The sequence below is a fragment of the Dendrobates tinctorius genome, unplaced genomic scaffold (assembly GCF_039654945.1).
Source record: "Dendrobates tinctorius isolate UK_male_01 unplaced genomic scaffold, ASM3965494v1 ptg000127l, whole genome shotgun sequence".
NCBI classification, from domain to species: Eukaryota; Metazoa; Chordata; class Amphibia; order Anura; family Dendrobatidae; genus Dendrobates; species Dendrobates tinctorius.
The window spans coordinates 10,941,332-10,955,215 of NW_027361795.1; the positions used below are offsets into that span (position 1 = coordinate 10,941,332).

The 13,884-nt window shown below is 41.7% G+C and overlaps 1 protein-coding gene across 3 annotated transcripts in view; it reads right to left on the reverse strand.

The window, feature by feature from the left end:
- The window catches only part of LOC141047414 (uncharacterized), a 97,858-nt gene that overhangs the window by 46,494 nt on the left and 37,480 nt on the right, over positions 1-13,884 (reverse strand). For all 3 annotated transcript variants that reach the window (XM_073542496.1, XM_073542494.1, XM_073542493.1), the window contains exons 3-8: positions 6,461-6,502; positions 5,438-5,479; positions 5,223-5,261; positions 4,371-4,421; positions 3,751-3,828; positions 3,531-3,581 (exon numbers count right to left, since the gene is read on the reverse strand). In XM_073542496.1, coding sequence (XP_073398597.1) covers positions 3,531-3,581; positions 3,751-3,828; positions 4,371-4,421; positions 5,223-5,261; positions 5,438-5,479; positions 6,461-6,502 — 303 coding nt within the window. The remainder of the gene's footprint in view (positions 1-3,530; positions 3,582-3,750; positions 3,829-4,370; positions 4,422-5,222; positions 5,262-5,437; positions 5,480-6,460; positions 6,503-13,884) is intronic.

A 13,884-nucleotide genomic window follows, 5' to 3' on the forward strand; every position in this document is an offset into this window, starting at 1 on the left:
TGGTGGGACAATACACATGATTGGAATACAAGACTAGAAGGATACAACTTATTTGCAAGAAACAGACTTGATAAACGAGGATGGGGTGTCGCATTGTATGTTAGAAACGCGCATATCTGCACAGAGATTGAAGCTTCAGAGACTGGGAGTTCTGTGGAAACTGTTTGGGTAAGAATACAAGGACAGAACAATGGAAAGGACACCATTGTAGGCATTTACTACAGGCCGCCTGTGCAAGCTGAAGATATGGATGAACTGTTTATGCATCAAATGGCCAAGTTCTCCAAAAAATATGACATAGTTGTCATGGGAGATTTCAACTATCCAGACATTTGTTGGGAATCTCTCTCAGGCAAAACAAACAGGTCAAGGAAATTCTTATCCTCTCTTGCTGACAACTTTATCTTCCAAAAGGTAGGGGAGAAAACAAGGGGAACTGCTACCTTGGATCTAATCCTTATAAACAGGGAGGAAATGGTTGAGGAGGTAAAAGTGGCTGGGACCCTAGGAGGTAGCGACCATGCTATTTTAGAATTTTGGATAACTAGAGGCGGAAGACCTGTGAAGACTCAGACGTCAAAGATTTCAGAAAGGCAGATTTTAAGGGATTCAGAAAGAGAATTGGAGGGATCCAATGGCTGGATATCCTTAAAGACAAAAATGTCCAGGAAGGATGGGAAATCTTGAAAAATGAAATTCTCAAAGCACAGTTGTTAACAATTCCGAAAAGAGGGAAGAATAGGAAGCATTTAAGGATACCAGGATGGATGAACACAGAACTTAAGCACATGCTAAAAAGGAAGAAAAAAATGTTTATAAAATGGAAAGAGGGAGGCATATCTAAAGAAGAATATAATGCTGTCTGCAGAACCTGCAGGGCACAAATCAGATTATCTAAAGCTGAAAATGAATTGAGGCTTGCAAGAGATGTCAAAAGCAATAATAAAGGATTTTGGGGATATGTCAAAAGTAAAAGGAAAGTCAAAGATGCTATAGGATTTTTACAGGATGAAAATGATGAAATGGTAAGACAGGATGTTGAGAAGGCTGAACTTTTAAATTCCTATTTTGCATCTGTTTTCTCTCAGAAAGGAAATGTAACATCAACTGTTATTCACTGTCCTATTAAGGGAATAGAAGAATCCAGGATATCTATAAACAGAAAGATAGTGAGGAAACACTTAGCTAACCTAAATGAATTCAAGTCTCCAGGTCCAGATGAATTACACCCCAGAGTACTGAAGGAGATAGCAGAAGAAATTTTTGAACCCCTCTCCATAATCTTTGAAAATTCTTGGAGAACAGGAGAAGTGCCAGAAGACTGGAGAAGAGCAAATGTTGTTCCTATCTTCAAAAAGGGGAAGAAGGTGGACCCAGGCAACTATAGGCCGGTGAGTCTGACTTCTATACCAGGAAAGATCTTTGAACAAATTATTAAAAAACATGTATGTCAATACCTGGATAAGAATGAAGTGATTAAACAGAGTCAGCATGGGTTTGTAACTAATAAGTCATGTCAGACTAACTTAATTTCCTTCTATGATGGTATCACTGATTGGGTGGATCAAGGAAATGCTGTAGATATAGTATATCTTGACTTCAGCAAAGCATTTGACAAAGTCTCTCATACAATCCTTATTGAAAAAATGACTAAGTATGGAATGGACAAGGCAACTGTTAGGTGGATTCATAACTGGCTTAGTGATCGGACCCAAAGAGTGGTGGTAAATGGCTGCACATCCAGTTGGAAGAATGTCTCAAGTGGGGTACCACAGGGCTCTGTCCTGGGCCCTGTATTGTTTAACATCTTTATCAACGATTTAGATGAAGGAATTGAGGGTAAACTGATTAAATTTGCTGATGACACAAAGCTAGGAGGGATAGCTAATACTAGAGAAGAGAGAGAGAGGATTCAAAAAGATTTAAATAAACTGGAGAAGTGGGCAGCAACTAACAGAATGGTTTTTAACAGGGAGAAATGCAAAGTACTACATCTGGGCAATAAAAATGAAAAAAGCATATATAGAATGGGAGGAATAGGGCTAAGTGACAGCACATGTGAAAAAGACTTGGGTATACTAATAGACCACAGACTGAATATGAGTCAACAGTGTGATGCAGCAGCAAAAAAGGCAAATGCAATTCTAGGATGTATTAACAGAAGCATACAGTCTAGATCACGTGAAGTCATTATTTCCCTCTACTCCTCTTTGGTCAGACCTCATCTGGAATATTGTGTCCAGTTTTGGGCACCACATTTTAAAAAAGACATCAACAAACTGGAGCAAGTTCAGAAAAGAGCGACCAGAATGGTGACCGGTCTGCAAACCCTGTCTTATGAGGAAAGGTTGCAGGATTTGGGAATGTTTAGTTTGCAAAAGAGAAGACTGAGAGGAGACTTAATAGCTGTCTACAAATATCTAAAGGGCTGTCACATTGTAGAAGGATCAACTTTATTCTCATTTGCACAAGGAAAGACTAGAAGCAATGGGATGAAACTGAATGGGAGGAGACACAGATTAGATATTAGAAAAAACTTTTTGACAGTTAGAGTGATCAATGAGTGGAACAGGCTGCCATGAGAAGTGGTGAGTTCTCCTTCAATGGAAGTCTTCAAACAGAGGCTGGACAAACATCTGACTGGGATGATTTAGCGAATCCTGCTTTGAGCAGGGGGTTGGACCAGATGGCCCAGGAGGTCCCTTCCAACTCTACGATTCTATGATTCTATGATTCTATGACTCTCATTTGTTAATTTTCATAGATTTTTGAATAATTACTTTTGTCAGATTCAAGTTATTTCTGTGGGTTTTTCTGTCATTAAATGAGGGGTACCAACAATTTTGACCACTTGTTTATATAGAGTAATTAGGAAAAAAATACTTTTATGGTATATGATGGCGTCATTTTATTTTTACTTGTTTAAGTAGGATTTGGACAAGTGCATGAAGGCTGGGGTGAGATGATCATTTACATATAGGTACAGGGAGTGCAGAGGTAGTAGTAGCATTGGGGCACTCTCATCTGCCACATATATATTCATCATTGTTACAAATGGTTTATGGTCGTTGAGGGCAGGGCTGTGCAGTCAGTAACCCAAACCTCCGACTCTGACTCCTCAATTTCCCTGAATCCCGACTACGACTCTACAGAACTGGTCACTACTGATCATGTGTATAAAGTGCAACACAGATTTGTTTCAACTAAAAGCTGAGATCCTTAGATTAGGAACAGAACAGACATTTATAGGATATTTCATAACTTTCACAAATTCTAATTAAAAAATGTACCCAATTTATTATATATTTGAGAAGTCGGTCCATTTTATACCTACTCCACCAAAATGGACACAGACTCTACGACTGCACCTCCGACTCCACAGCCCTGGTTGAGTAGGTCTGTTACATATTTTGTGTTAGGACTCAAGATGTTCTAGTTACACCTCTGATTGAATTTATGTCTCATAGGGAAAAATAACTGAGCACTTCAAACACTGAAAGTTGTGTACCATGATGACCCCATTTACTTACGGCGGGGACCCTTCACTGGCCCATGCTATTATCACATCATATCCAGAGCGCCTGAAATAAAAAAACATAGCTCTGGTAAGAAGAATTGATGCTTAGGAAGCCTATGGATAAAGTTATCTGACTATATACAACTGCTATAGATGTATGTGTGAGTAACTTTTTCCCGGAGACTCGGATGTTCTGGGAGTGATGGTGAGTACATTATAATCTCACTACTTACAATCTGATGTACTTATTGCTGTCGTCTGTTCTGATGTCAATCAAATACATATCATCATCTTCTTCCTCATCTTCCTCACTATTGGACATATAATATAGACTCTATTTAGCAACTCTCATAAACTAGCATTATTATAATCAAATTTTTATCCACCATCATTATTGTCCACCAGTTGCCAATGGAGGACTTAAATGGTTTCATAAAACTCAAAGGCATGATCCATGAAAACTGTAAGGCCACATTCAGACATTCAGCTTTTGGCCAGTATCCCAAAACTAGGAGTGGGTGAAAAATACAGAAGTGGTGACGTGTTTCTATTACACTTTTCCTGATTTTGGCTTTCAAAAACTGATGCAAAATACTGACCAAATACTTAGTGGCCTAAGAAAAAGTCTCGGTGTTACATCAACCAATCAGATCATCTCTCTCATTTTAAATAAAACTGAGATTGTGAAATTTAGATTCTGATTGGCTTTGATGGGTCACACTTATACTTTGTCTTAGAAGAGTTTTTATACGAGTGCCCATGTCTGCTGATGGTGGCACAGTGACATTTTGAGTGTGTGAAATCCTCATAAATTTCCTACTCTTATATTACCCTGATTATTACACCTACTTACTCAATTCTCTCCAGAAACGGGAAGCGGGACACTTCTCTAAATTTATGAGGCCTGTAATAGAACATACAGCTCTGATTAACACCTTGGCTAATATGAAGCCTATAGAAATCTATATAACCTGTCTGTCAGATAACAGCATGGACATCATCTCTAGGATCTATATAGATCTACGTTCTCATAGATTGTACTGCACAGTATGATTATGCTTTAATCTAGGGCTCCAAGGCAATATTGGGTTGACTAGGAGTCCGGGTAAATTTGTAGCATTACCATAATTCGCTCATGATCTCATTGTTATCCTATGAAGGAAATGGATGAGCCACAGTATGAAGAATTCAGCGAGGTCTACATTCTCTATTAATGGAAGCAATCTTATCCTCCATATGGAAACAAAGTGTTCAGACCCCTTTTGGAGAGACCTGAAAATGGCTGTCCACCAACGATCACCATCCAACCTGACAGAACTGGAGAGGATCTGCAAGGAAGAATGGCAGAGGATCCCCAATCCAGGTGTGAATAACTTGTTGCATCATTCCCAAGAAGACTCATGGCTGTACTAGCTCAAAAGGGAGCTTCTACTCAATACTGAGCAAAGGGTCTGAATACTTATGACCATGTAATATTTCAGTTTTTCTTTTTAATAAATTTGCAAAAATTTCTATATTTCTGTTTTTTTTCCAGTCAACATGGGGTGCAGAGTGTACAGTAATGAGAAAAAAAATGAACTTTTTTGAATTTACCAAATGTCTGCAATGAAACAGAGTGAAAAATTAAAAAGGGGTCTGATTACTTTCTGTACCCACTGTACTACTTCTATATGAATGTGGTAGGAAGATGTCATAAGATAAATACCGGAATACGTTTTTCGCCTTCTTCACTCTCTGTAGCCATCTATTAAAGAAAAAGCCAAGGAAAACAATGAATACTATTATATTATACCTACACATTTACCAAAATGATAGGAAGATAAATGATACTATGGCGCCTTAATATAACCAGTGCAGACATCTCTGTGTATTAGGGGGAATATGGCAGGATCAATAATCCCAGTTATATCAGATACATACTTCTCATCTGAATATTCCTCCTCCTCGCCTGCTAACTTCATCCTATTAATGAGTAAGGAAGACAATGAGAATTGATTTACCTGCTCCATAGCTGATAACAGGAGATCATCAATGGTCACTAGACAGTTTATATGATCAGATATAGACAGTAGTTATAGAATAGACCCCAATTTATTCATACTTAGTAAATATTACAGTAGACAAAATTGGGACACTTAATCCAGTATTGTCTCCCCACACATCAGCATGGCAAGCCCTCAAGCATGACCCCAAGCTCTCACTTTTGAGTGCAGTTTGCCCCTTTTTGTCGCTTTCTGTTGAAAATTATAACTATTTTGGTGGATCTCACGTGGCCCCGCATCTCAGCTAGGCCGTACCCATGTTTTTAAAGAGAGTCATTACTCACGTAAAAAAGCCAAGTGTGGAAACACTGTATTAGGATCTTTGCATTACGTAAAAATGCACAAGTTTTATATGTCAGAAAACTGGGAGAGTGTAAGATGAATTTTCCACTACAGCTGAATATCTAATCTAATTTGGATGAGGCTATAGTCACACATCTGTGGGAATATAGTCGTATGTATATGAAGCTGTTGTGCTCGGGTCAGGAGACCTGCAGACGTTCCGTGCATCGAGGTCCGTACTTGTACAGTGATACACGGTTGTGTCAATGTAGCCTAACAGAGAAAACAGAAGACACCACACAATGGTTTTATCTAAGCTGGGCTTGGAGCTCTATGTTGTGTTCAGATATAGCAGTTATTCTGGGCTGTAGATGTCGCTGCAATTCAGTAGATGAATTTGCTGTTACTATAAATCTGTCACATCTCAGCTTGACCTTAGGCTAATGCTCGATGGTAACACGGAGTCACCGGCCATTCTCCTTACTCACATGGAGCTTTAATGTTTCCCTATGGGAAGAGAAGTTGCAGGAGTTTATGAGGGGCATGGAAGGTGACTCTCCACCATCAAGTGACCCCAGTCTATCAGAGAAATTGTAGATTTAGGTTAAGGTGAATTTACCTTATTTTTCTCACTATGAACTCGCTCACCAACAACAAAACCCTAAAATAAAAAAAGAATTAAGGCAAACATTGTATTTCTAGTTCAGGAAAAAAATTTGCTGTTTTGATATTTGCGAAGAATTGAAGGGGGTAAGGGTCAGTTATAGATAAAGGAGAAGCTATCAGAACATAATTATGGATTTAATATGACGCCAATACATAGGTAAAGATTTATGGCACTTATTTCCATATTCCGAATTATACCTAATTCAAACATTACATTGTATTGTACTCAACTATGAATGGATACAATGGAAAAGGGTTGGATAGATAGATAGACAGACAGACAGACAGACAGGTCCCTCCAGAGTAAAGATTACATTTGGTGCCCTAACCCAGTATCTAGAGGGTCGTTAGTGCCCCCATAGTACATTTCCCACCAGCTTTTTCGAGCTTATGACGCTAATGTTGCCACACCACATGGTCTCTATGGGGCTCATCAATTGGGGGGCCTGATACAGTTGAAAAGCAATGATGGGAGAGGGAGCCGTCAGTTGATGCTCCTTCGCCCATCATTCTCCATCTGCTTCTGAGGTGACGACTAAGCACAGAGGCTGTGATGACGTACTTATAGCGTGCCCTCGTTGCTGAGCAGTGCAGAGGGTCAGAAAACACTAAAGAAACCAGAGCGGGGAACTGGAAGAGGTGAGTATTTTTTTGTGTGGAGCATTATATGGGGCCCATCATACTATATGGAGCACTATGCGGCACACTTAATACTGTATTGGGCAATATATGGGGCCTATTATACTATATGAGGCTCATTCAGGGGCGGACCTACCGCCCTTGCATTGAATGGGTGTCCCGGGGGAGAGGGGGCCCCTCCAGCCTCCAGCACCACATGCAGGGGTGCAGCTATAATGATTTGAGTTGAGCCAGCTGCTCAAGCGGCAGGCAGCAGGGGGCCGCAGCATTATGCGCTCCTCTACCCGCAGCACCTACAATTTAGCCTCTTCTGCATGCTGGTGCTGCGGTCATGCAAGAGGCTTGTTGTAATTGATGAAGTCACAGGAGGGAAGGAGTCAGGGCCCCCTGATCATGTGACCCCCCTGACTGCTCCCCTCCTGTGACCTCATCACAGGTCCTGTGCAAAGCCCTAGCCTTTGTTTTACGCAGGACTCTGCTGTGCTGGTTGTCATCGTGCTGGATGAGGGGAGGTAAGTTTATATGTTGGGTCAGGGGAGTTTACAGAGTGGATGTAGCAGTGATGTGTGTGTACGGAGTGGAGCCGTGTGTGTGCGAGGTGTAAGTAGCGGAGCTGTGTGTGTACAAGGTGTACGGAACGGAGCCGTGTGTGTATGGAGTGGAGCCGTGTGTGTACGAGGTGTACGGAGCGGAGCTGTGTGTGTGAGCTGTACGGAGCGGAGACGTGTGTGAGTTGTACGGAGCGGAGATGTGTGAGGTGTACGGAGCGGAGCCGCGTGTGTGAGAGGTGTACGGAGCGGAGCCGCGTGTGTGTGAGGTGTACGGAGCGGAGCCGCGTGTGTGAGAGGTGTACGGAGCGGAGCCGCGTGTGTGTGAGGTGTACGGAGCGGAGCCGCGTGTGTGTGAGGTGTACGGAGCGGAGCCGTGTGTGTGTGAGGTGTACGGAGCGGAGCCATGTGTGTACGAGGTGCATGGAGCGGAGCAGCACGTGTACGGAGCTGAGCCGTGTGTGCGCGGAGTGGAGCCGTGTGTATATGGAGCAGAGCCGCACGTGTGCGAGGTGTACGAAGCGGAGCCGCAGGTGTACGAGGTGTACGGAGCGGAGCCGCACGTGTACGAGGTGTACGGAGCGGAGTCGCACGTGTACGAGGTGTACAAAGCGGAGCCGCACATGTACGAGGTGTACGGAGCGGAGCCGCACGTGTACACGAGGTGTATGAAGCGGAGCCGCAAGTGTGTACAAGGTGTACGGAGCGGAACCTCGTGTGTACAAGGTGTACGGAGCAAAGCCGCAAGTGTACAAGGTTTACAGAGCATGGCACATGTGTACAAGGGGTACCGAGCAGAGCCGCATGTGTACGAGTTTTATGGAGTGGAGCCATGTGTGTACTGAGTGGAGCCGTGTGTGTGCAAGGTGTACAGAGCGGAACCATGTGTGTACGAGGCATAAAAAGCGGAACCGTGTGTGTATGTGGTGTGTGGAGCCATACGTGTACAAGGTGTATAGTGGGGAGCATTCATAGCTCCCAGTGGGACAGTCCTGATTTTGAGAGAGAGTCTGCCTCACTGCCCCGGCTGGGAGCTTACTTTTCCCACGGACACAGGAGTACACAGCGGAGCCCCGAGGAGCACTTTAAAATTCGCACGTGACGTTCCACCGGAAGTGACGTGCTGGAAGCTGACCGGAAATGAGGTAATTTCGGGAGGAGATTGTGACGGAACCATGGAGGCACTTCAGGGAATGCTTCAGATCCATCATCGTGTCCTCCTCCAACACTGCGGACAGTGTCCTTTGACAGATTGTGTTCTTGATGCTATATGCTATGGTGAAGACTCTTTATATATATATATATATATATATATATATATATATATATATATATATACATACATACATAAGCTGATAAGTGAAAGCCAGGGATCATTATACTACAGGCCTAAAACCCCATTCTGCCTCCATACAGCAGGATTACAGCCAACATTTGCAGACTGGTGAGTGATAATACTGCTTCTTTGCATTGTAATTCAATTCATTCTATGCTGTTTATAAATATATTACCTGAAGAGCCCGGGCATAGTAACTAGCGGTGGTTAGTTATGACAAATTATAATGATTATCCTCCATCCCATAGTCCCGTGCTCACACAACCTATATGTTTACTTATAGGTTCCAAATCTTTATTTTCAAAACATGGCGCATGCGCTGTAGTATGTCTTCTTGGTTACTGTCGCCCGTCCTCTGTCATGACGTCGGCGGCCAGAGATCCGGCCCCGCAGTCGCTCATGGTTTATTCACACTGCGGGGCAGGAATCTTGGGCATGTGCAGTAGTTATCTGCGCCCGAGATTCCCAGCCCCCAGTGTGAATAAAGCATAAGCGACTGCGGGGCCGGATCTCTGGCCGCCGACGTCATGACAGAGGACGGGCGACGGTAACCAAGAAGACATAGTACAGCGCAGGCACCGTGATTTGAAAATAAATATTTGGGGGCGGAGACACAATGCAGGAATACATGTGTGATGGATGTGAGGCGTCTGTCAGATGTGGAAAGACCTGCCCCCCTGACAAATATCAGGTATGTCTGACCAATTTTAAAAACGATTATTTCTGTGGTGCAAGGTACCCTAAATAAAAGAGCCACCTTGACAATATGCAGCATTAGTGCTGCACAAGGTGGCTCTTTTACTTAAAAACACCTGCGGGGGGGTGACAGGTTCCCTTTAAATTTGTTGCAGTATGGGGGGGGGCCCTAGAAGATTTCTTGCACAGGGGCCCTCTGCAGTCTGTGTCCGTCCCTGGGCTCATTATACTGTATAGAGCAATATATTGGACCCATTCCCATTATACTGTATGGGGCAATATATGGGGCCCATTATACTGAATGGGGCAATATATGGGGCCCATTATACTGTTGGAGCAATATATGGGGCCCATCATACTTTATGAAGCAATATATTAGGCCCATTATATTGTATAGAACAATATAGGTTGGTCCATTATATATGGAGCACTATGTGGGGCCCATTATACTGTATGGAGTACTATGTGGGGCCCATTATACTGCACCTGAACACTATATGGGGCCCATTATATTATATAGAGCAATATATGGAGCCCATGATACTGTATGAAGCAATATAGGGGGCCCATTATACTGTATGGAGCAATATATGGGGCCTATTTTACTGTATGGAGAAATATTTGGGACCCATTATACTGTATTGAGCAATTTACTGGCTCATTATACTGTGTGGGGGAATATAAGGAGCACATTAAACTGAATGGGGTAATATATGGGGCCCATTATATTGTATGGAAAAATATAGGGGGCCATTATACTGTATGGACCATATAAGGGGCCTGTTATTTTGTATGGAGCAATATATGCGGTCCATTATACTATATGGAGCAATATACGGGGCCCATTATACTGAATGGAGCAATATAGTGATCCCATAATATTGTATGGAGGACTATGGGGTGCCCATAAGACTGTATGGAGGACTATGTGGTAACTCCAATACTGAATGAAAGACTTTGTGGTGCCCATAATGATATGGAGAGCTATATAGGAGGAAAACTGCTTTGTAAAGGCTACAATGTTGTGAGATATGTTCTTCCTCTGTGACTCCGACGAATATTAAGATTTTTTTTTGTGGGGTCCCAAATAGAACCTCTGCTATGGGGCCCCATGATGTCTATGTTCGCCCCTGCATGCAGACAACCGTATCTTCTCTTGACGTAACTATCTCCCCTGCTCTCCTAATATCTTAAAACACAGATCATATCCTTCCAACCTTTCGTCTTATATTTGGAGCACAGATTTTGAATGAAACCAAATCAGATATAATAGTTAGCTGCAAGCTGTAATACCAGACCTACAAGCTCTAAAGTCATTGGTGTGGTTTGTTTCCATAAGAATGTATCTGGTTTGTGTCACGATGTGTTCTGTATTACATCCTGTATCAATGTTATCGATATATGTTGAAAATCTTCAATAAAACAGATAAAACATAAATCAGGAGCTAATATAAGGTTACTCACACTCCACTGCTAACTGCAACCCTCAGAGGAGTTCCGTTTGACAGTTGCTTATGTCACTGTGATGAACATTCCGTGACCTCACAACCGGCAGTCACCTGCATCCAATGCAGTATACATGGAATGGGCTTTTAATCCATCATGGACAGAACTAGTCTTGATCTTAAAGGGAACTTGTTGCCACAAAAAAACATTATTAACCTGCAGACATGGGCTTAATCTGCAGGTAAATAGCGGTGCTTACCTGCCCGATGCCCTGCAGGTAGCCGAACATTGCTGGGAGAAAATAAACATCTTATCTTATATGCTTTTGTGTCACTAATCCATCTAGGACTTGTACCCCCAATAATTACAAATTATATATAGCAGGAAAGGTAAAATGTAACTTTTAATCAAGACAGATTAAAAAGAGGTTCAAAAACCAACCTCATGCAAAATCACAAAATGGACGTAACTTTCTCTTCATCAGTGTGCGGAATCTCTGTTTTTAAATGGTCCCAAACGGGTATAGTTTTATGGGAAAAATCCCAGTAACGCACACTATCTAAATAACTTTAGGTCTTACAACATTGGTAATCAAACCTATAACCTGATGTGTCAACAGTTAGTGCCTATTAGTATCAATGCACATTCATCTTAATTTGAGACATCAAGAAAATCAACCTCTATGTGTTATACTCTCCTTATTCCAAGACCACAGTAAGTTTGCACCTTTTCACAAGGGCCTGGATGTGGCTCCCATGATGAGTCACGTGTGATAAAACGCATCAGGAGGGAGGTCACGAATAGGACACCCATCAGATGATGAAAGAGGAAGGAATATGGGAATGATTGAATCCCCCTCAAGTACCCAGTGAGAGTGTTCCAAATAAGTGCAAATTTGACTGAATGTTTAAGGGTGAAGTATTGAGTATGCACTTTATATACGGCTGCAAATATTGCACAGTGCTTAATTTGACTCAATAAACAAATGGGTCAACATTGCTATTATATTTTCTAATTTTCTGCAAATAGTTTTCTTAAAGTTAAACATGGCTGGGAATTGCCAGGATTCCCATTTTTGAGCGGTCACAGACCGCTCCCGGCACTTTAACCCCCAGCACACTGTGATCAAACATGATCGCGGCGTTCCGAAGCCAATAGAGGGGCTGTCAGCTGTGACAGCCCTTCTGCCTTTGGTTCGGAGACCACACGGCATGACGCAGGGTCCCAATCGCTCCCACAGTAACCCGATGTCAGATGACATCCGGGTTACCAGAGCTCAGAGACTTCCTGTCATGCGCAATGCTTATATGGCATGCAGATTTGCATGCCATATAAGTGATTAGCCCGCACAAAATGAGTGTCCCATAGTGGGAGAAAGTGTAAAACATAGAACGAAATAAAAAAAAATGTTAAAATAATTGTAAAAATATTTTAAAAAATAATAAAAAATAATAAAAAAAAATCAATATTTATTCTACCATTAAATCAATATTTGAATAAAAAAAATCTAAACAATAAAAGTGCACATATTTAGTATTGCCGCGTTCGTAACAACCCAATCTATAAAATTGTCCCAATAGTTAACCCCTTTAATGAACACCATTAAAAAAGGCAAAAAAATAATGCTTCATCATCATACCGCCAAACAAAAAGTGGAATAACACGCAATCAAAAAGACGACTATAAATAAACATGGTACCGCTGAAAACGTCATATTGTCCCGCAAAAAACGAGCCACCATACAGCTCCATCACGGGAAAAATAAAAAAGTTATAGGTCTCAGAATAAAGCGATGCAAAAATAATTATTTTTTCTATAAAATACTTATTGTATAAAAGCGCCAAAACATATAAATGAGTTATCCCTGTCATCGTACTGACCCGAAGAATAAGACTGCTTTATCAATTTTACCACACGTGGAACGGTATAACCCCCCCCCAATGAAATTCATGAACTACTGGTTTTTGTTCATTTTGCCTCCCAAATATCGGAATCAAAAGCGATCAAAAAATGTCATGTGCCCGAAAATGGTACCAATGAATACGTCAACTCGTCCCGCAAGAAAACAAGACCTCACATGACTCCGTGGGCCAAAATATGGAAAAATTATAGCTATCAAAATGTAGTGATAAAAAACTATTTTTTGCAATAAAAAGCGTCTTTTAGTGTGTGATAACTGCCAAACATAAAAACCCGCTATAAAAAACCACTATAAATAGTAAATCAAAGCCCCCCTTTATCATCCCCTTAGTTAGGGAAAAATAATAAAATAAAAAAACTGTTAGGGTTGGGGCTAGGGTTAGGGTTGGGATTAGGTTTAAGATTAGGGTTAGGGGTGTGTTAGGGTTATGGTTACTGTTGGGATTAGGGTTAGGAGTGGGTTGCAGCTAGGGTTGGAATTAGAATTGGTGGGTTTCCACTGTTTGGGCACATCAGGGGCTCTCCAAACGCGACATGCGTCTGATCTCAATTCCAGCCAATTCTGTGTTGAAAAATTCAAATGATGCTCCCTCCCTTCCGAGCTCTGCCATACGCCCAAACAGTGGTTTACCACCACATATGGGGTATCAGTGTACTCAGGACAAATTGCACAACAACTTTTGGGGTCCAATTTCTCCTGTTATCCTTGGGAAAATAAAAAAATGGGGGCGAAAAGATCATTTTTGTGAAAAAAATTAGATTTTTGATTTTTATGGCTCTACATTATAAACT